Here is a 26,363-nt window from a genome sequence, read left to right as displayed (position 1 = left end):
TCACAGTTGACAGCTAGATAAGATGTCTTCCATCAGTCTCTTGTAAACCCAGGCGTCACCTTTAAGTCGTTGTCGTCGGATACCCACTGCTTCAGGCTTAGTGAGCCAACACACTTCTAACTCAAACTCCATAGTTACTTTACCAAAATCTGACAGTGTTTGACATTTCAGGGTATAACTGTAAAACAGAAGGGAAAACAGAATACTCATTGAACCATTTCATATTTGTTTTGTAATGCAATTTTAAATTAATAAAAGCACATTAAAGAAAATACCCCATTGCTGTTCAGAATACTGTGAAACAATCCACAGTTTAGTCACCTGAGAGCTTTGTGAATACTGTAGTTTCAGGGCACTATATTTATGATTATGCCCTAGAACCAATATGGAGCACCAATGTCCTACTGCACCACAGGAACTTCTGCTAGCCAAAGACCCCCATCCTCAGAGCTGGATTGATGGAAATTTCCCATGTTTTTCCTAGACAAGATAACTCTCATCTGTGCTGAGGTAATCGTCACAGAGAGTAAGCAGCCAGCTTTCATTAGCAGCCATATCTCATGTCTGTCACTGCAAGCTTCCAGCAATACTCAGCTCTCTCATCCACCCAACCCTTGGGTGGATGTGCTGGTTACAGCTCAGCTGGTGTGAAAATAGGAAAAACTGAATGCAGAGTTTGAATTATTGCAACGGGAGCAGGTGCTACTGTGCAACCCAGCATCCTTCCAGATTATGAGTTTGGAAATACATCAGACGTTGATGTATACTCTGATGTTCTACCAAGACCCGTCACTGAAATACTCAAGAACTTGCAAAAATGCATATTGAAAAGTGAGCACAATGGTTATTTCATGCATTGGGAGTTCAGAAAATAGTCATTCAGTTTGATCAAAAATAAGAACCAATCTAACCAATCAGTAGCTTAGTTTAGCTAGTAAACTGTACAAATTCAAATAATCCACAAAAAGGTGTGTGGCTTCTGCACACCTTTTAAAATGCACTGACCTCTTGTCTAAAGGCTAATGTCTTTTAACTGCCAAGAACGAGAGCTAAAAGATATCCACGCTATTTTCCAAAATTATCCCATTTGGTCATGTGACTATAACTAAAACAATTTTTTGTATTTAAAATTTTCCTAAGAGTTACCCTACTACTATTGGTTTACACCTGTTGGTGAAAGAGCTCTGGTAGAACACACTTAACATAGTTTTGCACTGTGTGAGGAGGTTTTATTGTACACATTCATTTCTGAACACTTTCATTCTGTACACTTTCTATAAAGATTATTTCAATAAAGATTATTTTACAGTGGGGTCAAGAAGCGAAGTTTAAATAATTGGCATTTAAAGGACTGGACTAGTGACCATTTAGTCAAATACGAGTTGAAGCCATCACATTTCACACTTACCCCTTCTGAACATATTCCACATGCTTCTTTGAAAGAACAATGATTATTTCATTCAACAGTTCATCTGGATTCAGTAGATGAGTGGTGGTAATGTTACAGTGTGCCTAAAAGTAGTCAGCTTGTTAAAACAATTTAAGGAATAATAATAATAAAAAAAATATCTCTTTTAAAACTGAAGACATTGTAAAAAGTTTTCACTAAGGAAGTTTCAGAACAGCTAACCATAATGACAAATGCTTCAACATCCCCAAACTATCACCCTGCTGTATGCTCGAGTTGGGAAATGGCCTTAAGCTGAGACAGAGTACTTCTGATACCAAGGAATGGGCATAGCACCATGCAACTTTTCATGTATAAAGAAAAGAGGTTACTTACTACTTTTAAATTTACTGTTATAGGGGCTTTCAGTCACATCTAGTACTTCATATAACAGTCTTGTGTACTAAGTGACCTCTTGAACAACTAGCAGATGTCCAGAGGTAGCGGGAGAAAGTGTATGACAATTTTAACATGCCAACATGTCCTGTCTGGTTTCTGAAGTCACAGAAGCAGCCAAGAGAAGACAAGACTGAAAAACAGCTTGAAAAATGAAACATAGGTTGAGGATGCAAAGTCAGTAGAAGAGTGGTTCTTGTGGTCCTTATTCAGATTTAAATGTATGCAATTCCCTGACATACCTGCTGTAACACTGTCTTGCTGTACTGTAATCCAGTGTCTCTAGACATGCCTCAGAAATTTTGCATATACTATAGTCAAGAGAAACTGAGGGTGGAGGCTAAAGGCATTTAGTGACAGAATAGCCAGCTTCCAGTTGCTCAGGTTCCTGAACTATTTGCACAGTCTACACTCCTGTCTGACTGGCTGGTCAGGTTTGTACAACAAACATGACCAACATCGTGTCCTGAACTTGTGCGACTGACAGACAGCTCTCAGTATGTAGTAGTTATCCCAGCAGCCAGCTAGCTGAAGGGACACATCACTGGCTTCTACACAATTGCTTATGCCTTGGTAAACAACCTGCCCTCTTTCATGGTAATTACATTTTTCAAACATGTTGCCTACAGATTCAAGTACAAATATTTCCTTGTATAGCTTCTGAAGTATATAAGTTGCATTTGAGTGATGTATACAGAATTACAGAATCACTAGGGTTGGAAGGCACCTCTGGAGATCAAGCAAACCAATCCCCTTGCCAAGGGTCCCCTAAAGCAGGTGACGTAGAAATGTGTCCAGGTGAACTTGGAATGCCTCCAGAGATGGAGATTCCATGACCACCCTGGGCAGCTTCTTTCAGTGCGCTGCCACCCACAATGTAAAGAAATTCTTCCTCATGTTGAGGTTGAACTTCTTGTGGTTTATTTTATGGACATTGCTTCTCATCCTGTCACAGGACACCATTGAAGAGAGTCTGGCACCATCCTTTGACAACCCTTAGAGGTATTTCTATGGATTGACGAGATCTCCTCTAAGTCTTCTCTTCTTTAGACTAAACAGGCTCAGCTCCCAGTCTCTCCTCATAAGAGATGCTCCAGCCTCTCATCATCTTTATGTCCTCTGCTGGACCCTCTACAGCAACTCATTGTCTTTCTGGAAGTATGGAGCCCAGAACTGAACACAGCATTCCAGATGTAGCCTCACCTGGCCAGGCCAGAGGGGCAGGATCCCCTCCCTGACCTGTTGGCTGTACTCTTCCTGATGCACTCCAGGATCCCACTGGCCCTCCTGGCCCCTAGGGGCACTCTGTCAGCTCACAGTGAACTTGTCATTCACCAGTACCCCCATGTCCTTCTCCACAGAGCTGGTCTCTTGTAGGTCATTCCCAATCTGTTCTGGTACTTGGGGTTATTCCTCCCTTGGTGCAGGACCTGTACTTGCCCTTGTTGAACTTCATTAGGTTTCTCTCTGCCCAACTTTCCAGCCTATCAAGTTCCCACTTGAATGACAGCCTCCAGGTGGATCACCCAGACCCTCAGCTTCAAGACTGAGGCAAAGAAGGCATTCAGTAATTCTGCCTCCTCTGTGTCTTTCATTGCTAGGACACACATCTGATTCAACAGCATCCCCACGTTTTCCCTAATCTTGTATTTGCTGCTGATGTACTTGTAGAATGCCTTCTTGTTTTCATTGGTATCCCTTGCCAGACTCAATTCCAAGTGGGCCTTAACCTTCCTACTTGTATTCCTCCATATTCTGACAATGTTCCTAGTCCTCCCACATGGCCTGTCCCTTTTTTCACATCTTTTACATTTCTTTCTTCCATTTGAGTTTTGCTAGAAGGTCCCTGCTCATTCATGCATATCTCCTGCCCCCTTTGCCTAATTTCTTTGTCACAGGGATATGATGGATTTGAGCTTGGAGGAAGTGATGCCTGAATATTGACCTGCTCTCTTGGACTCCCTTCTCTTCTAGAGCCCCATCCCATGGGATTCCTCTAAGTAGATCTTTGAAGAAGTTGAAGTTAACTCTCTAAAAGTTTGGGATTCTAGTGCTTTTACCACTCTGCTTCCTGCACACAGATCCCATGTTCTATTATCTCATGGTCACTACAGTGAAGGTCACTACAGCCTTCACATCCTCACTCAGTCCCTCCTGGTTCGTTAGTACAAGGTCCAGCAACACACCTTGCCTTGTTGGTTCTTCCACCACTTGCGTCAAAAAGTTATCCTCAGTAATCTGCAGGAATTTCCTGGACTGTGTGTGCTGTGTCGTGTTGTCCCTCCAAGAAGTATCGGGGTGGTTGAAGTCCCCCAGGAAAAATAGGACCTGTGACCACAAGGCTACTTCCATCTGTCCACAGAAAGGTTCATCAACTTCCTCCTCCTGATAAAGTTGACTATAGTAAACATGCACAACAGTGTCACCTATTTAAAACTTTCCCTTAAATTCTCACCTATAAACTCTCAACTCATTCACTTGACCCTGGGTAGAGCTCAATACGTTACAGTTGGTCTCTCACATAATGAGCAACTCCACTACCTCATCATACTGACTTGGCGATCCATGACAACATTTCAGTCACATGATCTATTCCACCATGCTCTGTCATTACAATGAGATCATGACCCTGTGACCATACATAGATTTCTAGTTCTTGTTTATTGCCCGTGCTGTGCATGTTTGTGTCCAGGCATTTCATAGAGATAATCAAGCAACTGGGTTGCACAGAAGGGGTGTAAGAGCAATAACCACAGCCATACATACCCTCAGTGTGGTCTGCCCTTTGATCCTCATCTTGAGAGGTAGCCAAAGAACATCTGCACTGGTTGGTGTCACTTAATCACCAGGAGGAAGCAATGGCACAAGCATTTTGAATCCCACTCCCAAGTCCTTCAGTTTAAAGTCTGTCTCTCCAAACTGGCCAAGGGGCTGCCAAAGATTTTCTTGCCTGCTTTAGACAGGTGGATCCATCCCATCTCTGTTTAACAGGCTACAATCATTAAAGTACAACCCATTGTTATAAAAGGCAAAGCCTTCTCAATGGCACCAGCCATGAAGACAGAAGTTGATCTGCACTATGAATCTGCTTCTGGCTGTCCCCTTTTCTCTAACAATGAGAAGATGACTTGGGCACCAATGTTTTCCACCTGCCTCACCAGGTGTTAATAGTCTTCCTTGATCCTGTCTGTTGTTTGGCTTGCAGCATCATTGGTTAACTCACATGATAAGGGAGTAGGAGGTAGTAGTCCGTGCTCTTGAGAAGTTGGGGTACCCTCTCAGCAACATCATAGATCCTACCACCTGGTAGGCAGCAAAGTTCTTGTGACTATCAGGCCAGCAGATGGGTGTCTCAGTGCCCTTTAACAGAGAGTCACCCACTGCAAGTACTCAATGTTTCCTTTTATGGTAACCTTGCCTGTAGACATCTAAAACCTTTAAAGCATCATATCTGGTTTTGGTCTGAATGTTGGAGTGTGGAAGTTGAATTGGAGCACTGCCTTTGTGGGTCACAAGGGCTCAAGGTGTCTCCTGCTCAGTGGTATCCATTGTAGGTGGAGGGTCCCAAAGCCATGATTATTTTCATTTCAGCCCCTCCAATAAATGCACAGCCTGTTAGTTGTATCTTATTATTCAGCCGCTTGTCACAAGAGGCCATCAACCTGTGTGCACTTCGTGCAGATAGTAGCCTTTTCTCCAGTAGAAAGAAGCCAGGTTTTTATTGGGAGATCTCTATAGAAATAACATAATTTAAAACTGTCAGGTAAGGCTCCTTTAAAACCATGCTGCTTCCTTCACATTTGGTTTAGATGGGCTATAAGCAGCAATGGCCAAACTCCTCCTTGGATCTGTTGCCCGAACCCGGACTAACGGATAATTGAATGTGATAACTGGAGCACTGTCCTGCTATCAGCGATGCTGTTGGAGCACTCTACTATAGAATTCAGGCAAGACAGGTCACAGAAGCTTTCACAAATCCATTTCTGAAGGTATTGGATGTTAATAATAAATTATTGCAACATAATTATTAATATATAATAAATATAATTAATTAATATTATAATAATACTTGTTCTTATGTAAGATCTTTGCAGCAACCATACCTTAAGTTTCCTTGGACAGTGTCTAGTGCATCGTTTCTTCTTGCTTGGTGTAAGCATTGTGATCACTTTATCTAGGCCTCTTTCAAGACTTCCAAGTATTTTTGCTTTTCTCTTCTTTTGGCTGCTATCCACAAGTGCAAGGTTGAGATCTAATTCCACTGACTGACACCTGTTACATGAACAAATTAATCTATTATTTTTCCCTCAGTGTTAAAAACTAATTATTTCAGAGATGTCACTAAAATATTACCAGACGTGGCAGAACAAAGAAAACGAAATCAAGTGCAATGTATTATAGAAGTTTCTGTTTGAAAGTCTGTTGAAGTTCAAACCTAGAGATGTATCTAGAAATGGAAGTCCTTTGGAGATCTGGAATAAGAAGGCAGCTACATTATTAAAAATAGGTGATATTGAGTTACATAGTTTTAAAACTTTTCTCTATCTTCATTGTTTTCTAGTGACTGTAAAAAGAGGTTTTAGAAAGGTTTTCACCAAGAGAATAGGAACAGCAGCTTGCTATTGTAACAAGGCTTCTCAGGCAGCATATGGATTAAGGTAGTCCTGCTCTAAATCAGGAATGTACACAAATAACTGGACACTTACCTTCTTTCGGGAAGAATCTCAGCTGCTGCCAATTCATCTGCATTTGTTGGGTTTGTGAGTTTCTTAATTGGGGTGACTGCAGTGAACGGACTCTCTGAAAGAAAACATCCAAGCCAAACCAGGTATGTCTTTGCATAAAAGGATTTTCTTCAGTGACGATGTCTCATTATTAAGAATTTATTTCTAACACCAGACCCCCTTTTTTATCTCAGGTCTATATTTTGGGAATTATAAAATATGTTTTTAATACTACCTCTACTCTACAAATTAAAACAGTGACTGATTTCCCCAGGGCTCTACAAGTCAAACCTTAAGAGTAAGCAATGCAGTTCAATATTAGAAATTTGAGGATTAGAATTGCTTTCTTGCTCTGCCACTGTCCATGAATAAATACTGAGCAATCCACTGCATCGAGTAGTTGTATTCTTCACTGATCCAATTCCCTTATGTGAAGTGTGTAAGTTTATATAGTCATGTTGAATACACAATGTACATGCTACACAGCAGCCTAAAAAGTGGCTGCAGAGCATGGTTTTAAAGGTGCAGGAGACAGCACCAAGTGAAACAGTCAGCAAAAAAGTTGTCACAATTAAACCCAACTTCAATGTTCAAAGTTTCAGCTCTCTACAGAATTGCATCTGACTCCAGACAAACAACCTCAAAATTTCCAGTGGATACTCCCACTTCCTCATTTCCTGAAACAAAGATCTTTCAAGGCATCAAAGAACTAGCTTTCTTTGTTCAATCCTCAGAAATGTCACTAAATAAATGACCTGAAAGTGTTTCTACATTTCCCATTTCAAGAAGTATCTCTTCTGTTTCTAAATATACACAGACATCAGATGTTACAAGTTATCATATACAATCCTAGGGCAAACTCATAAACTAGTCTTTGTATTGCTATTCTTTATGAATGATCTCATTAAACAGCAGTATGTTCAAGATCCCTTATTCCTTGAAGCCTGCAAAGACTTACTGTTCCTGAACAATGCTCCTTAGTACCTGAAACTTTGTAAAGAGTCTCCTGTTGCAAGGAGCCCTTGGCATTTGAAGGACAGAGTTAGAATTTATAGTATCAACACCAAAACTTTTATGGTAATCATTGAAGCAAATGGTAATGTACATATGGGATATGTACACGACTAGACAGGCTGATTACAGAAATTTCTGGTAACTCAGAAAAGCTGACATAATTTAGACAGATTTCTGTGGTCTATTGCACAGCTGCAAGACCTACATGTTGTTAACAGAAGCATTTTCACTGCTACACTAGACTGTTCCTGTGAAAATGCTGATATGCAACCTTAAGAAATCCAAAAGTTAGATTTCTCTTAGAAGCAGCAGTTAAAGCAGATTTAACTAAAAGTATGCTTTTATTTTCATTCAAGGTAATCACAAAGGAAAAAGAGTGTTGAGGAAACTGTAATCTCAACCTTCATGGAAAACTGGAACCAGGTGCAAGCTTTAAGAACACAGTGCTTTGCTCCATGTTAGGGTGTACCAAAAGGAGTTCACATATGATAATTGAGAACAGCAATGACTCCTGTAAGTAACACACCAGTAACATTCCCTAATGGATGGTTAAAACTCTCGCAGCACCCACCAGATGTACTAGAAGAAACAGAGTGGTACACAGGACAAAAAAAAGTTTAGTGTTCCCGAAACAGATGTATTGGATGAACAAGTATCATGCTCATACTTGAGTTTCAGTGATTCCAAAGCAACATATTTGTTCTTAGCTTTCATTAGTTACATTCTACATACCTTTGAAAGCAGGTGCCCTAAGGGGAACAGCTTGTACCTGCGTCTCAATCTGACTCTTTGCAAAAGGAGTCTTTGGAGTAGGAAGTGCAAAGGGCATTTCATTTCTGAAAGCTGACACTGTCTCAACATTCTCTTTGTTTTTATGCTTCTTTGATGCCACTTTTCTTGTCACTGGAGTTGACACTGTGAATTCTGTATCCTCCAGTTGGGCATCAGGCCTCGAATGCTGTAAGAGATGTAAAGAAAAGAAAAAAGTTATCCCTTGATGTATTCTGATCACATTCAGGAACGTTACAGACAAGGAAATTCTGAAGGTTAAAAATACCGTACAATGCTTGACTATAGAGCAGTAGTTAAAAACTCTTCAATATTTCTGATTCCCACTATAATTTGCTCACAAGGTTTGCAAGTAATTTGCCACTTCTTTACCTGCTCTTCTAAATTCCTTAGCTTGCATATTTAAGACTATTAATCACCAACTCACCTAAGCACAGCTAGGAATTTTCATTTGGCTTAATTGTTAAATTTTAATTGCTTCATTTGATTTTCTTGTCCAATACAGACAGGTTGCACTTCTTCAGATATTTGTCCAGCTCTATCCTAGGTCTGAGACCTTGTTTGTTGCACCTTATTTTTTCCTGTTGGTTTTAAAATCCTTATTTACTCGTTTTCCAGATGCTCAAAGCTTAAGTTTTAGTCAAATTACCTACAGCTAGAGGAAGGCACAATGTATGTTCAGCTATATATTTAAAACACTTCTTTACTCAGTTTGTAACTCCACTAGGCTAGGGTCTACCAAACACTTACATATACAATAATTTTTATGTACAATGAGAATAAGATCTTTTGGATTAAGAACACTGTATTAAACACCTGCTTCATTCCATGAGTATTTATAGTAACTTCTTCTAACAGAGATTCTTCAAACAGTGAAGCTGTATCTGTAAATTCCATTAATACAAATGCACATGGTACTTCGCTACAGTCTAGCATATCTTCACACACCACAGTTTTTTCAGACTGAAAAGAAATATTCAGTTGAGATTCCACTGCACATTTAAAAGTAAGATTTTGTCAGAAAAGACTGCCATTAAAGTCTAAATCTAATTTCTTTCTAAGTTGCTAACAATGGAAGTTCCAATTGACGGTGACCTAAGTTTTATCATACGACTTCTAATATTGTTGTTGATTTGTCATTTGTATCAAAAGCAGATGTGTAACTATTCTCAAAGCACCACTGCCAAATCATCTTTCTTGACCTGCGTCAAGAAGAAAAGCAACTCACAGAAATACCCACGTTTGAATTCAAGGCTTGGACCACAACCTCTTTCTACAAAAAGCCCTAATAATCTGGAAAGAATCCAAGAGAAGAATGGAGTAATGTCCAGAGGGACTGGATAAAGGTAAACACATATATCCAAAATATATGACTACTGAATCCACAACCCTAATTGGAACTTGCATTTGGAACCCCTCATCTGGCTAGCTCTGTCCCCTCAAAAGTTGTCATTTATTAAATCAATGTATTTGTAACTTCAGCCAAGGTTGCTAACCTTCACGGTTCAGACCACATACAAGCAGATATATATCAAAGCATCCTTAGTTTCTAACACCTTCTGTTATTTACAGGAAACTGTTCCCAAGGATTTATTTCATACCATTTCAGTGAAACTGTACATAGTCATTTTAAATTGTCAGTCTTTGGCTGGAATGGATACCGTTTTAGGAAGCTGGAATGACATTTTAGTAACCTGTGTTCTGTGGGCAGGTAAGTTTCTGCTGCCCCATATCGAGGATATCACAATGAACAGATCTCTCATTACTACTGGAATAGAGAGCTCTCTGATAAGCTGCCAGAGGCTTCTATGATGCCTTACTCAAAAGCCCTTACCAGAGGGTTGCTAACTACAAGAAGCTAGGAGCCTGATACTGTAGTTGAAATCACATTCCATTAAACATGTATGCACGATCAGGACACCTTGGCTACTGTGTTCTAGATGTAATCATGGCATCGTGAATATTTGGCAATATGCTTCTACATCAAACTGCTTGAAAACAAGCAGTATTATGTAGAAGATTGTGCCAAATTCAGAAATGGATAAGTTAAAAGTTCTGTTGCTTGGTTGTCTTCATCTTAGACCAGGTCCAATTAGAGAGCTTTGCTAACTGTGTGTTTCAGCAAATTCAGTTGATATTCACCCAGTAGCTACACTCAGGCAACTTAAATGTGTCCTGAGAACTGCAGGAGGACCAATGGATTGCCGTATTGCATAGACATGAATTTCACCATCATCTGGGAAGGCATAACGCATATGTTAATCAGCATTTGCCAATTTACCTTGGACATCACTAGAGATGAAGTAGCTTCACAGTATCAGCACAACTGAACCTAGTCAACCTCCACCTTAGTCATCGGCATGAAGAAAGCTAACCCACCATGATCATGGAAATCACATTATGCATATTCAGGAACACTTACGATTCATGATCTGTTATGCAGCTCTAGTAACCCTAGAATTCTCATCTCAAAAACACTGTATGGGTGAACTGAAAAGATTTACATGCAACTAAATCAAATACATTAAGTATTTATTCTGAGTGCTTTCCTCTACACAGAAAGCAGGACACTCAGACCATTTCACAGATGTTTTGTCTCAAGGGGGAACAGCTAACACAAGTCTGCAATTCCACTGAATGCTTTGGAATTTGTTGAAGAGACTAGTATCACTGATGTCACATATAGCTGCATATTTATATTCAACATTGCAAGGAGTTTAGCAACTTTAGCCATGTTCTGAAGGGCCCTATTGCTACCAAACTACAGGAATAGAAATTCCCCCAAGATATACAAAACTGCTTCAGAATTCAAATAATCAGAAAAACAGCAGCAACACATTTCTTTACTCAAAGTAAACAGAGTCCTCCCTAGGATTCTGTTTTCAAGTGAAACAGATGAGAAAGGGATGACTCCCTCTGCTTTGACCACCAGCTCCCAGAGTGCCCATGTTGTCTCAGAGCATACCGCCCAGGTAACATACCATGATGTATCAAAAGATTTTCCTTACTAAATGCAACCCACAAGGTACAAAAATACATAAAAACAAATACAGTGTGCAGTTAATCATTGCAGAACAAGGTCTGGAATGATCACCCAGGCCAGAGAACAGGGGATTTGAGCCCATTAACAAGGAGGGACTCTTTGCAGCACCTGATGCATCATACCCTCCCAGATGGCTATTCCAGTAAAGCAAATCCATAGAAGCAGCCCAGCTTGCTAAATCATGTTAATGAGAAGATCGAACTGTTTAATGACCAAGACTGTGGTTGACTGCGTACATCACAGAATATTCTGAGTTGGAAGGGACCCTCAAAGATCACCAACTCCTACTCTTAAGTGAACGGGCCATACGAGGATCAAGACCACCTTGGCGTTATTAGCACCATACTCTAACCGGCTGAGCTAAACTCAGGGTCATTTTCTCTTCCTGATGTTTAGAGCACCAGAATGTTTCTCCAGGCAGAGCTTTGTCAGTGCAGAGCAGGATTTTAAGCAAGAAGCTGTCCTGCTGAACTCAAGCTTACCTCAAGGCCTGTCGACATCATGGTACTGGCATGCCCTGTTAGACATGGAAACCTTAAACGAATGCGCTTGCCACGAGCCTTCTTGGATAGAAGCAAGAGGTATGTTGCTGACATGTGGTCATATTTCCACTGTGGGATCAGGAAGAAATAAAGTATTTTGTATTTTAATCTCCTCTTTGGAAACATTGCAAGTACAAGTCAAGCTCAGCCTTCTGAAAATTTCTATGTCTTTACAAGCTTTTCTACCTGATATGCAACCATCATTACCCATAAGTGTAGTTTCAGACTTCAAGTGATTTGTATTATGTGTCTGAGATCAAGAAAAAGGCACTAGGTTGGTTGTTCTTTCCAAGTTAGTTTGTAGTTCATGCAGTAGCATGGAAATGCTGGAATAAGGATCTTATCTCCTGAAGTGAATGCAAACCTAGTAATTCAGCTTATTCAATACTTCAGCCAGAGTATATACTTGTTGGCAGTAACTCCTGCCCATTCTTCCCCAAGTGCCAACTTTTTGCATGATTTTCAGCAACTCTGTGTGTGTGAGGAACAGAGAAACCACTTCTGACGGGTTTGCAGCATAGCACAGTTAGTTTGAATAACTTATGAGGGATTAGAAGTCTTCCAGTAAAGCATTTTGCAAATATCACAAACCCATTTGGAAGGATTTTTCCCTCTGTAGACAGATTATTCTGATTATTTGCTATAACTGAAGAACAAGGAGAATTAACTCCACAAATCTATCATAAGTATCACACTCATTTTAAAAGTCTGTTTCTACTACAGTTATGTGGAAAACCCAAGTGTTTAAAAAAACCCAAAACTATTGTCACTGCTAACAAGTACAAAGAAGCGGAAAATTCAATTTTAAGGAAGAATTTTCAGATTCAGGTAAAAGATGGAGTTCACATCCTGCTTGAAGTCTTTTCTGCAGCCTGCAATGTTATTGCTAACATTTGCACAATTCTTCTAGAAGTACTCAGTTCAACTTTTGTCATTTGTAGTCAAAAATTAGTAAACATACTCACTATTTTTAAAAATCTGTGAATAGTAACTCAAAAAACCCCTGTATTTCGCAGACTGCCAGGGTGTTGCTCTAATATTTTTTTCTTTTTTTCTTTTTCTACTCTTTATTGAACCATTTCAAAGCAAAGACTTAATCCAGCAAATGGTATCTGTTGTTCAACTATAACTTTCTACAAGTCTATTCTGACTTTCAGAGATTCAGAAGGATTTTACCATAGTGGGAAATAACAGTAAGATTTAGGAAACATGAAGATCGCAATTAAAGGAGAAAAAGAAATAAACAAATTTGAACTTCTGAACCAGTAGCCTGTAGTTACAAGCTACAGCCAGATTCTAGAGTCCTGCAGGGGCTCCTTAAATCTGAAATGTATGTAAAATATCATACTTAGAATATATACGTATTGGTCTGATAACAGTAAACTTATTTACTCTATTACTGTATTTAATTGCTGTAAATTACTCACATACACTTCTTACCTCTGTTATTAATTGCAATATGGTCTCCCTGCTCTGCTCATGAAACACAGAAAGCTCTCTTACACAGTCCTCATCAAGATGTTCCAGCTGCAAGAACACAATGGCTATTGAAGTGTGAGGTTTTCAAGTTGCCCCATAATCCATATCTGACAGTGACACTGTTGTGAAACCCAGTGGGCTGAGTAAATCATCAACGATGATTTTAGACCTTGTATTTCAAATGTTTAGCATCACAGCTAAACATTGTAGGAAGCAGACTGAAGAAGTCATACTTCAACAACTTCACAGCCTGGCTCCTCACAGGTGAGAGCTTATGAATTCAAATAAGCCATCCAAAAGCAGCTAAGATTTTTACTAGAATGGAAGCTATGCTTTCATCTGTCTATAAATACCCAAAGCTACGAGCCATGCCCATCTCTATGAGAACCAGCTGGCACTGATGGTGCGAGCACAGTCAAACTGTTCTTTACCTAGAGTAACAGTGGCATCTGGTGGCAATGGGAAGCATTGGTTGTCAACATGCAGGAACTTCTCAGCACTTTCTGCTGACAGCCAGATTATTTTGGATTTTTTCCTCTCCATACTGCCTTTGTCTCTCACACAAGAAAACAAGTGAGAGTGACAGGATGAATATTCTTTCAATGAAATTTGAATTTTTATTCAAATTTTCATTGAGGACTGCATACAGGATAAAACATAGACACATCTAGCATCCTGAGGTGCCTTGAGGTGATGTTATGAAGCCGCTTTATTCCTTAACCGTCCGCTTAATGCCCAGGGGCACTGTGCCTTTAAGATGGACCTGTGGGGAGGGGCCATGGGACCCTGGTGCAGGTCAGTTGAACGTTTGATGGCTGGGGCTGGGGGCTCCAGGGGCTCGGGATGAGTGTGCCGGGAGTGCTGTGCTGCTCTTTGGGTTTCTTTTCTGTTCCAGATAGCGGGAAAAAGGTTCTGTTGGTTTTTTTGTTCTTTTTCCCTTCCCCCCTTACTTCACTGCCTCCCTTCCCTCCTCGCCTGCACATTGGCCCCGGTGGGCCTGTGGGGTGGCCCCGGCTGGTCCGAGCCCATGTCTCTGTTCTCTCTCTGGGAATTTGTTGTATTTTGAGGGGTTTTTCCCCTGTTCTACCCTGTTTTTGTTCGGAGTTAATAAACAGTTTGGTTTTTTCCACTTTCCCTTGCTGTGACCCACTTGTCTTATTGGTGAAGGAAAAGGGGAGGCCCTTTTCCCTTTGGAGGAGACTCTCTCTGGAGCGTTTCCTCCTGAAGTTTTGTCTCCAAAACCAAGACAGCACATTACATGAAGTATTGCTAAAGCAGACTAGAGAAGGAGCTGGTCATTCATACGTGGAAGTACTTCATGTTTTGATGAGAATTCTGTTATTCTGCGGATTCAGCTGCAGAATGTAATGAAAGCACATTTTAAATTTCTTCTCAAGAGAAATCAAGAGCAAGTAATATTCTGACAGCTAAAAGAATCAGAAAAAGATCACAGCCATCTCGAAGTTCACCTTGGAACAAATAATTTCATACCATGCACTATGAGGATGGTAGTAAGCCAGCAAATACTATATGAAATGCTCTAGTATTCATCTGACCAGAGTACTTACTGGGTATTTACTTTGCCACTGAACAGCATCAGAAAAACCTTGCATGAGCCAAGGGTGACTTAACAGGTGTTGGACTGTAATCCGCTTCTTTGGGTCAACCTGGTGGGCAATAAAAATCAAAGTGATACTTAAATTGTGGAGAAAAAGTGAAGAAACAATTCATCTTCTACACAGAATGTTAGGAGGGTTAGGGACAAAACGAGAAACCAGTACTGTTTCAGAGCTTCACCAAAAGGAAGCTCATGCTCAAAGATCTTAGCTGTGAAGAGCAATTATAGAACCTACTGTTACGATAGATCTCCCAGGGATATGCAGCATTGGCTAGATGCCTTAAGTGTAGCTCAAATGTATATTTGCACTACAAAACAGCTCTTGTTTTTATAGCACATCAAGAACAACCAAACACATGCTGTTTGAAGACTTTGTTAAATCATTTCAACTTTGCTTAATTACTTTTGTAATCAAACATTTTTCTCAAAGATTTTTCAGCTGAAGGGAATATTAATCTTTTCTTCCAAAATTTGTAAGAATTAAACTTCTTATTTAAACACAGAATGTTTTTAAAATATTTCATTGATGTAATGTTTTGAACCAATGCAACAGTACTTTATACATCTGTTGAATAGAAATAATACCTTTACCTGGAGCATTTGGTCAAGGAGCAGTGTACTACTAGGAGAGAGCCACTTTGGAATACTGTATTTTCCTCTCTGCAAAAAAGAAGAGGATTTAGAGCTAACACTGAACCTCAAAAGGAGCTACCAAATTACTTGGACAATAGTGCCATCTCCACTTTGTTAAAAAAAAACAAAACAGCAGGAACATGTGAATTTAGCTTTAAGAGTGACTTGCATAAATGTCATGGCAGTACTAAAACCCAGCAGCATTAGTTAGGAAAATGTCATGTTTGAATCACCAGTTGCAGTTTTCATCCAATCTGCTTGTGTGACACTTGCATCTCCACCCACTTTGGCAGCTTATCTGCTCCTTCCTCCATTGCCTTGGTTCATCATATCAACTCAGAACTGAAGTTGTAGAAGCGCAAACATACTGGAGTATGAATGACTGATATTAGCACTTTGAAAACGTGAAGATTCACTGCAGTCACTACTTTTCAGACACTAAAAGTACACCACCCTCAGTATTAAGATATTGTTTTCTGAATACGTGACATCTAACACTAAACTTTTGATCTCATACAGTAGACAGGAAAAAAGTTACAGATCTAGCAAGTGAGATTTCTTTCAATATAATTATTTACTGTTGGTTTTTATTTAATTTTTGATCAGAAGAAAATTGAAAACAGCTCCCAGATGTGAGGTGTAACAGTAGCTGAAAACCAAATTCACCACCAAAAATCATTTATTTCTCAACAAAAATTGAGAAAAAATAAAAAGTAGTAAAAAGTCATTGTCAAATAACATAGCTATCATTTTGTAATGGCAGTTTTCTTTCTACAGATAAATGCATTAATACAAAATAGTTGGTGTTACATGCGGCTACATTTCTAAGCACAGCATGTATTGCTTTGACATCACAGATTAAAGAATTTCAGTTACATCTTTACAGACACTACTAGTAAGTTATTTATGAGTAGTTCTGCAAGCTGTTTTACAACACCGCTTTACTATGAAACTAAGTAACACAGGTAATCTACATTTTGTTTTTAGTGTATTGCTACAGAACATGACATAACAAAAAGAAATTCTCATCTATTGTACTGTAGGCAGTACTGGATGGTACATAGGTTGTGATATCTACCAGGTGCATAATGTCATACCAGAAGCACATTTTTTTTAACAGAAGTTACATCACAGCTTAATTTTTCAGCCAAAAAGTCAAGACACTGATTTAAGTATTCACAAGTGAAGAGACGTTGAACATTCCAGGGAATTAACACTGCATGTAAGTCATAGGATCTTAATTAGATTCAAGCAGCAGATTTTGACTTTGTTGATTTGAGCAACAGGTTTGAGATGAGACTACAATAAATTTCAGGGTTTAAAATGTGTGACATTTAATTCCACAATAGTGGGTGTCCTCATTTCAAACAATTTTCAATTCACAACCACATAAAATTAAAACAAATTCAGAGTGGAAATAGCAAGCACGCATCTTAACACCTGCAACATGATTGGGTTTTGACTACTCCCAGACTAAGGTTTAAAACCTCATTTGTTGTTTCAAGCTCACTTCAACACATTCCACTGGCAAATATTGTGTCACTCCAAACAACTCAATTCATAGTTCCCGTCCATGTTGGACAACTGTACACTGAATCATCTTTGATATTCTTAATTAAGGTCTCCATTTCACATCTGAGTTCTCTGCTCAATGAATGCCTTAAGCAGTTGGATCATTTAGCGGGTTCTGCATCTTGGTGTAATGTGCAGCAGAAAGGGTTTTGTCATCCTATGACAGCATGCTTGTAAGTGGATACGTTCTCAATGTACACTGAGCTTCTGGGTAGACAATGCAGTTCACACCACAAGCAGAGAAGGAAAGGCAGCTCAAGTCTACTGACAACCCAGCTCTTTCCACTTCATAGCAGTTTTACTGAGAAACTGTTAAGTGCTTGCCTGCGTTATTTGGACAACACTTCTAATCATATAGTTTAGTTTAGGTAGTCTTGCAAAGAGCAGGGAGTTGGACTTGATGATCCTTCCAGCTCAAGATATTCTATGACTATATGAGTAGGGAAGTCATGTAATTTTAAAGGCATCTCATCTGAACATTAGCACCTTTACACAATCTCTTTGGATTAGATAGTTGTAGTGGTTTGGTCTGAAATACTCATTACTGTTTCTCTTCTGTGAGATAAGAAGTAGGAGAAGTGCAAAGCAGGCACCAAACTTGAAAGAATATAAAGAGGGAAAAAAAAATTATACCACCTTCAGAACTCTCCTCTTCCCCCCACCTTCCTCCCTTCTTCCACTGACAAGGTAAAAAGACAACCCTTAAGATGTTCAGTCTGTTTACCACTGCCATAATAACCTTGTTCAGTCCATTTAGAAAGAGAAGTCTCTTCTTGCTCGTGCTATGAAAACAGTATCACAACGATCCAGCCGCCCACTTCCAAATATTGTTCAGTCCATCTAGGAAGAGGTCTCTCTGTTTGTATGTGAGTACCTTCCCCCGACTTGCAGCTTTTCCCACAACTGCTTTTGAGGGTCCACTCTTGAAGTTTTTTGGGGTACAATTTTAAAGTTGAGCCATTCAGAAACAAAAAACAGAGGCCCTTCTCCTTCCCTGGGAGCAAAGGGTCTTCCTCATCTTCATCGTTAGGACTATCTCTGGGAGCATCTCTAGGAACTGAGGTTTTCTCCTTTCCCGTTTGGAGCAAAAGTCCTCATCTGGTCCATCTCTCCCTGTCCAAACTTCTCATAAAATTACAGCTGCATCAGCATCTGCCTATCTCGGCGCAGGTGCTTTTGCTCACGAGTTGAACACTCCACCCCCCATATCTTCATGAAATTACAACGGGATACTCTGATATATCATAGCTTCACAACAGAATTTCAGCTTTAAGCATCTCCTCTCTTTCTCTTCCCTCAGATTTTCAGCTCTTCACAGCAATAAAAGGGTTAATCTCACCTAGGCCTTGCAGCTGTGTGGCTTATGCTGTTGGTCACCTGACCTCTGCCGACAGAGGTGCCGCTTTCCCTGAAATCTTGGCCGCAGTGGAAAGGGGGGCGGGGGTGGTTCCGAGCCACTCTGGCTGCCCACAGCCCTGCTGCGGGGGTCATCCTGGAGCTGTGACCTGGTCCGGCCTGGCCCAAGCAGGGCCTGGGCCGGGCCCACTGGGCCCCGCTCGGGCCCCCGCAGCCACCTGTCCCAGCGCTGGAAACGAGAGAGAGCTTGGCGGGGGGGGAGTTTGTCTATTCTTAAGTGTGTATCACAGAGGTGGTCACAACTTTAAGTGGCTTAGAGAATTGTCCATATTCAAACTGGCCAGCTGATAGGTTCTATCAGGTCCCAGAGGAAACTGTAAGCACCCCTTAGCAAGGACATCCCTTCCGGGACTATGCTTGCTAACCTATGACAATAGTCTTCGCTTTTTTGGTTTCTTCCCTTTTTTTAATTTTTTGAAGTTCTCTCCAACAACTCAAACCAAGCTTCCTATAGATTTTCTGTCAAGGTACTCACGTGTACTCCAATTCCAGATTAAAAATCCACACTCTTTGATGAAAAGACCAGGTGCTTTGTAGAGCTCAGACTGTTATACACCCTGAAAACACTCCCTGTGCAAACCAGTGTCAGTTGCCTCCTGCCAAAGTAGTCCTTGAATATTCTCAAGGAGGGTTTTTTTGGTGTTTTTTCAGACATATCAGACTCTTGGTGAAAGGAGAATGAGGTAGAGGAATCCAAAGCCCTTACTCTACACTGTTGTTCATCATCCCACTCACTTTACCAGAGCAAGCTTTACTAACATAGATTTTTATGGCAGCTCAGAAGTGGCTGGCAGAGGTGCATGTGTGATGAGGAACATCACTGTTTACCCAAATCAACAGGAGTTTACAGGGAAAGAAACAGTAACTTTAATTATACTATTTACTATTTATTCAACTCCTTTTGGGATAGGAAAGCATAATAGCAGATGCAGAATCCTGCTTTTCCTAGACATGAGAATGGCTGACATTTAAGAGTACTTTTAGTAAATCCATACAATACAGGGAGAAGACAGATAAACACTCCAGTATAAAAGTCCAGCCCACTAGCAAGAAAATGCTTCTTCTGAAACTCAGTTTTCTACTGTATCATAGGACCAAGCTAGAGTACTGCACAGGCTGAGGGAAAACAGAAACAAATCCACAAAATACTTATCAAAAGAGTGGCAAAGCATAACAAAATTCAGCAGATAAGCCTTTTTGCTCAAGGCACAGCTCAATAGATTCTGGCATCAGAAAGCAAAAATCTCCCATAATGCATAGTGATTCCTGTTCCTTGTGTATTCTAGTACCATCAATACCTACCATGATCTTCCTGTAGACAGCCATGACATTATCATCATCAAAGGGGAGAAAGCCACACAGCAGAGCATACAGCAGTACTCCCATACTCCAAATATCTGCCTAAAAAATAAAAGTGAGAGTTCACAAGGCTCATCTGTCTAAAACGGCTTAGAGACAGATAACATTATCTCCTTTGGCAAAGCCCACATGCAACTCTTGGAAAGTAGGCTCCTTAACTCTGGACAGAAAACTCTTACAGTCCAAGTGAAAGCATACAATTTTCAATTCACTCAGACTAGAGCAGTAGTAAAACCATTACCCTCTCCTTAGGTCGCCAAATTGCTGCATTACTTTCAACCTACAAGGATTTCGCTGAAAAAAAGGAAATCAAACTCATCAGAAGGGATTTTGTACTCAAAAGTATTAGTGATTATGACAGCTGTCAGTACAGTTACAATCAGCTTTAAAGCCCCACTGGTTCTTATCAGTATAGATATGACAAGGCCTACGTGCCTCATACTGCAACTCCCACTTCAGTCATAAGGATAAAGGAGGTTTGAGAAGCACTGACTTTGTGGAAAACAAAAAGAAAGCAAGAGTTAGAGGCCAGAGACAGTGGTGCAAAGGAGGTAAAGGAGAAAAGACTGACTATCCAACAGCACAGACAGTTGGGAAGTTTGAGGAGATTGCAATTGCACCATTTTGAATGGATTGACAAGGGCATGTAGAATGTTCTAGACGTGGAATCAAAGCTGGATAAATGCCCCAGTTTTTCTTCTGTCTAATTCTCCTACACTGCACAGTACAAAGAGCAGGTTTTTATACAAAATTTCAAAGGCAAAGTACACGAGATATTGAGACTGCACAGAAATTTGCAGTAAGACTTGGAAAATTAACAGAACAAATTGCTGCTTGGAATAACATAGTAGGAGGAAGGAATTTAAGTTATCTTTTGCAGAGCAACACCTGGGGACAGTGAAGGATTAGTCAGGGATGAAGAAACCAGGTGCAGAATCTGTGGTCAAGAGCTATTCCAGGCTGTGACTGCTCTCAGTCACACAGCTTCTGAGAGCCACTGAGGCAATGTGACATTGAAGAAGGACACTAAGGGAGTATATCTGAATCCTACCACCTTTAAATACATGGTGGGCAGGAAAAAAACCACCCTAACCCACAATTGTGACATCTACCTCTGAGCCAATGTATGCTTTGCCCTGAATCAGCTCTGGTGCTGCATAAGCTGGGCTTCCACAGCAGGTGTTCAGATGGTAATCAAGGCCACCCTAGAACAAGACAGAAAACTGATGACACAGCAGCATTGGCTCTAACACATATAGTGACTTCTAGCAACAACATATTAAAGGCCTCAGAGGCTTCATTTTCCAGTGCTGTGTATATACAGTCACCTAATATTTTGCTTTGGTATAATATATGGCTTCACTAGGCAAAAAACTGTCCAACACCAGGAGAATCCCACAAATGTTCAGATGCCAAGCTGCTCCTTCACATGTTATCCCAGCAGCCTTTTCTGCAGCTCCTCCTTTGATAGGCACACTTCCCTTTGTGCCCACAAAGAGAACAGATGGAACTTGGGAATCAGTAATCCAAGAGCTACTGGGCACGAGGCTGGTTGGATATTTATATAAATATTTAATGCAATAACTTCATGAAGAACCACGAAAATGCTTCCTTATTAAAAACATGTTATTCCTTAGCCTGGGCTTTGTTCTAAGCAGATCAGAGTGAGATAACATTGTACCAACAAGATGGTGGTCTAATACTCCTGATTTCCTGCAAGGTGCTTTAACTTGACTCAGCTAAAACAATCTGAGGACTTTGGATCAGTAAGACCTTCTTCCCATCAAATTCCTTCTTACCAGCACCCATCTCCTATGTGAAGACGACAAACAGAGCAGTAATCTAGAAACCAACTTTATACTTGGTAAACAACTCAGTACAACCATGTGGACCCAGAGGTTTTGTAAAGGTAAGGGGAATCTATTGGATTTGATCCACAATCTCCACACATGGACAAATCTTATGAAAATGACACATGCCATTGAAAGTTATTGGGGAAAAATGGACACCAACATCATCTTTACAGTGCAAGCCTTTGTGGGAGTAGGTACTCTACACACAAGGCAATCTGAAAGATGAAGTGTAAGAGGAGAAAATCTGATATTCTGCTCAGAAAATGCAAAACTGTCTCACACGCTTAAAGGCCTACCAAGCAATTAGCAGTGGGACAATAACTACACAAACAGTTCAAAATCAGGGCAAGGCTCTGCACTGCACCCTGAAGTCACACCTGAAATTCTTATGTACGCACTGTAGCTGATTTAGCTCTGCTCTACGAGAGCAACTGACACCCTTACCTTTGGCTTTGCACAAAGTCCAAAGTCTATCAGCTTCAGATTATGTTCCTCATCAATCAGTAAATTTTCCTAGTAAAAGAGAAAGTGGTAATGAATTTTTCCGTAACACCAAGTATCCAAGAAACCATATTTTCTTACATGTTATTTTTTCTTGCCATTACCAACCAGAATTTACCTAACGTTCTCCCCTGGAGATTTTGACCTGTTGCTAATGAATATATCCTATATTCCAAGTGGGGAATACAAGCTCCTACCTGCTCAGAAAGGCCTGGGGGGCTGCTAGACAGAAAGCAAAAACTGTGAGGCAGCAGCCTGCCCTGGTAGAAAAGGCAGCCAATGATATCCCAGGTGGTGTGAAAAGAAGCAGAGCTGGCAAAGTGGGAGAAGCCAGCTGCCTTCTGTTCAGCACAGTGAGAACAGCCCATCAAGTTTCTGCCCACCCTCTAGCACAGGAAAGACACAAAACTGAGGTAAGCTCCGTGGATGGATACCAGCCTGTCCGGGGTGCTGGAGCACTTGTTCCATGAGGAGAGACTGAGGGAGAGATGGTTGTTCAGCCTGTAGGTGATAAAGCTTCAGTGAAGACCTCATGGCAGCCTTTGAATTCTTATGAAGGGGGCACAGAGATAGAGTCAGACCCTCCATAGAAGCACATGGTGGGATGATGACAGTCAGTAAGGATCAGGAGACATTCAGACTGGTACTAAGAAAAAGCCTTTCTCATAAAAAAGGAAGTGAAGAGCTTAACAGGTTTCCCAGCAACATTATGCTGCCTCATCCTAGGGAGAGGTCCAAGATGTGACTAGATGAAGAAGTTTGGTGTGAAGTGTTTTAAACAGGAGATAAAAGCAGAAGCCACTAGAAGTCACTTCCCAACCAAGTTATCTCACAATCCTATGAATCCGTCAGGTCTCCGGCTACAATCCAAATCCTTCCAAGAGGTACACAGAAGGCTTTGCATGGGGAGAAGTCCTTTGGAGACAAGGATTTCATGAGCTGTCTAGTAAAATGCCTGTACCCTAAGGATTTGCTTTTCTCAGTTATCAGTGTCTCTGAACATGCAAACTTCTAACCCCTTCTAGGAGAAATGGTCTCAATGCTTCCATTCCCTAAGCCCACACTTAATTCCTGTGGTGACAGTAAAGCCACAGCATCAGTGGTACATCTCTCTCCCTGCCCAGTTCTCACTTGTTTATGTTGTGGGAGTCACATTTTCCTTTGACTGTCAGAACAGAACAGCTTGCACAACAGAGAGAAACTGTAACAACTCCCCTTGGGTATAAGCTGGAATAAAGAGGATAGTAAAAATGCCTAACCAACAGCCAAAGTCAAATCCGTGTCTGCTCCACTCTCAGCTGGAGTGCACTATTCTACATCTCTTCCAGAGGAAGCTCCTTCCTCAGATACAGCTTCATCCAGCTCAGTTGAGGTACAAAGCAATAAGTAGAAATAACACTTTGAGCAAATGTTAGCTAAAGACCTCTAAGCACAGGAGAACAGAGAAGACACAACTCACACCAGCTCCATTCAGACATATAAAAGTGGGTCTTCATCAGTATTTGTGCAAATCTGACTCCTGTTCAAACTTACTGGTTTGAGATCCCTGTGGGCATATCCCTGACTGTGCACATAAGCAATTGCTGAAACAATCTGCCGAAAAAATATGCGAGCTTCTTCCTCGGAAAGGTGGTCCTTAGAAATGATGTAATCAAACAGCTCTCCTCCAGGACAGTACTGCATGAAAGCAGGAAAAAAAGAATACATTTGGGATACAGTCAGGATATCTAAACATGAACAAGGGCACTGGACAGCAGGAAGGCACTCTTCTTTTTCCTTCCCTCTGCTTTATTCCAGCAGCAACCAGGCATGCCCCAGGCCAGTGTGCAACAGATCCAACAAGCCCAAGAGCTCGACTCTTTCCCAGTGCTTGCCACAGCCATATCACACTGCCATCACAGGCGACAGAAACTGCCCAAAGGTGACAACTCAGTGGCACTTCTCAGGTTCCATATATTCTGCTGGTGCTATTTTTGGAGTGTGAGGTGGGAATTAAAGTCAGTTTGCTTATTGCAAACAGTAAAAAATGGCTTTTATGAGACAGAACACATTGTCAGCTTCATTTCTAAACTATGGCATCTTGAACACACTCACCATTGAGATAATTTTCTAAGAATTGTTTCATTTGGACTCTGCTACCATCTACTGCTATGACTAAACCCAGAGATCTTCACCACAGCAGAAACACCATTCCTTACCTCTAAAACCATGAATATTTTCTTGGGTGTCTCAATCACATGATACAACCGACAAATGTGCTGGTGACTCAAGTCCTTCATGGCATCAATTTCTAATTTAACACGAGGCAAGTCATCCTAAAAGATCACAATAGCAAGGTATGGAATTGCCAATTAGTTTGACAGCCTGTATATCACAGTAAGCCTGCACATCAGAACTGCTCAAACTCAAACCAGCACCAGCTCAATCACTGCTCACCTGCCCTCCTCACACACTGGTCAGTAAAACCCAAAGGGGCAGATGTACAATAGCTACTATTCTCATCAGCATTCCGTTTGACTTACAGTAGTTTATTTAGTTATTTAGTATTTAAAGCTGTAACTGCCTCAGTTTTACAGCCAGAGAACATTGCCCTCTCCACATGAGGGCACAGGATTTGTGGTGCCATTAAAATTATTTCAAATCTACAGCATCTACCGCTAGCCCACAGTGACAGGTCGCACCCGTGTTCCTGAGAACGCGCACAGGAACAGCATGTTACCAACTCTGAAGTATCTTTTGGATTACCTGTAAAGCAAGCTTGTCCATGATTTTTATTGCAACTTTTTCACCAGTGAGACGATGTCGCGCAAGTTTTACCTTTGCAAACCCACCTAGAATTTGAAACAGAGACATATAAAGCTCTGCATGGTGACCAACTTTCTCATCCTGACGACGGTCTCAGTCGCTCTGAAGCAAATACCATATGCACAGCATGTAGCATCTTTTCTAGAGGAAGAAGCAATTGCTGCCACCACATTCCATTTACATTCCCACAGTTCTGCCCCGCAAAATTACACCGACAAAACATGACCCACAGACTCTGAAGTAACAGTTAATCTCTCAGATAAACACTGAGGTGAGCGGACACATCACACACACTTGTTTGCATTCACAGACTGAGCCCACCTGTACCGACTGTTCCGTGTAACTCATAGTACTTGAGAATTTCCTCATAGTCACCTCCGGCCATTCTGCGACCCGCAGGACGCGGGCAGCTCTTCTCAGCACCTGGAAGGGGAGACCGCAGATCGCGCTCATGTTTTCGGGCACAGGAAAGGACTCAGCTGCAGCCCCCGGGGAGGGCGGAGCGGCTACTGCTCTCACGGGCCAGGCACGGCTGCCCGGCGATAGGCGCGGGAGAGCCGCGGTCCCGAATCGCAGCGGCCAGAAGACCCTCGAGTCCCATCCCATTCCCTGGGGCGCTACGGCCAGGTGGCCCCCAAGTCCCACCCCGTTCCTTCGGCCGCTGCCGCCAGGAGCCCCCCCGAGTGTTACCCCGTCCCGAGGCAGCGACCGAACAGTAGAGCAACCTAGAGAGACCGTTACCGTTCAAATGTCCCGCTTCCGGCCGCCGGGATCGAAAAGCCAATCTCCGCGCGCCGCCGAACCGGAACAGGCGTGAAGGGACTGGCATGCCGGGAGGGAGGGAGATGGGGAAGCGGTGCCGCCACAGTGGGAAGGTCTGCGCTGCCGGCTGGTTGCTAACGCGGGTGGCCTCAGCCGAGACCATACCGTACGGAGACAGAAAAGAGCGTCTGCCTTTCCCAGAAAGCGCGTACCCAGGCGCAGCCGTCGGGACCGGAGCGGAGTCGGCGCTGCAGGGGCTGGCGCCACGCACACGATGGCGGCCGAGGCCGTTGCTCCGAGGAGGTGGTGCCTTTCAGCGCTCCCCTCAGGCTTTCTCGCCAAAGCCCCGGCCGCCCGTGGCTGCCATTCTCAGTACCACCCCATCCTGCCCGAGGCACGGCGTGTTTCTG

The 26,363-nt window shown here is 41.6% G+C and overlaps 1 protein-coding gene across 1 annotated transcript; it reads right to left on the bottom strand.

The window, feature by feature from the left end:
- MELK (maternal embryonic leucine zipper kinase) lies at positions 1–25,576 on the bottom strand (the record flags this gene model as incomplete). The annotated part of the gene is made up of 16 exons (XM_082301969.1): positions 1–178; positions 1,409–1,512; positions 5,947–6,115; positions 6,550–6,643; positions 8,314–8,539; positions 11,896–12,024; positions 13,396–13,482; positions 15,003–15,101; positions 15,644–15,712; positions 19,976–20,074; positions 21,145–21,237; positions 22,330–22,398; positions 23,920–24,063; positions 24,585–24,701; positions 25,132–25,217; positions 25,513–25,576. 16 exons carry the CDS (start codon positions 25,574–25,576, stop codon positions 1–3), a joined length of 1,827 nt encoding a protein of 608 aa, XP_082158095.1.
- Between the last annotated feature and the right edge of the window lie 787 nt (positions 25,577–26,363).

This window comes from Coloeus monedula, assembly GCF_965178545.1.
Source record: "Coloeus monedula genome assembly, chromosome: Z".
Classification (NCBI taxonomy): domain Eukaryota; kingdom Metazoa; phylum Chordata; class Aves; order Passeriformes; family Corvidae; genus Coloeus; species Coloeus monedula.
The sequence above is the reverse complement of the archived record's forward strand: the minus strand, read 5'-3'. Positions and strand labels throughout refer to the sequence as shown.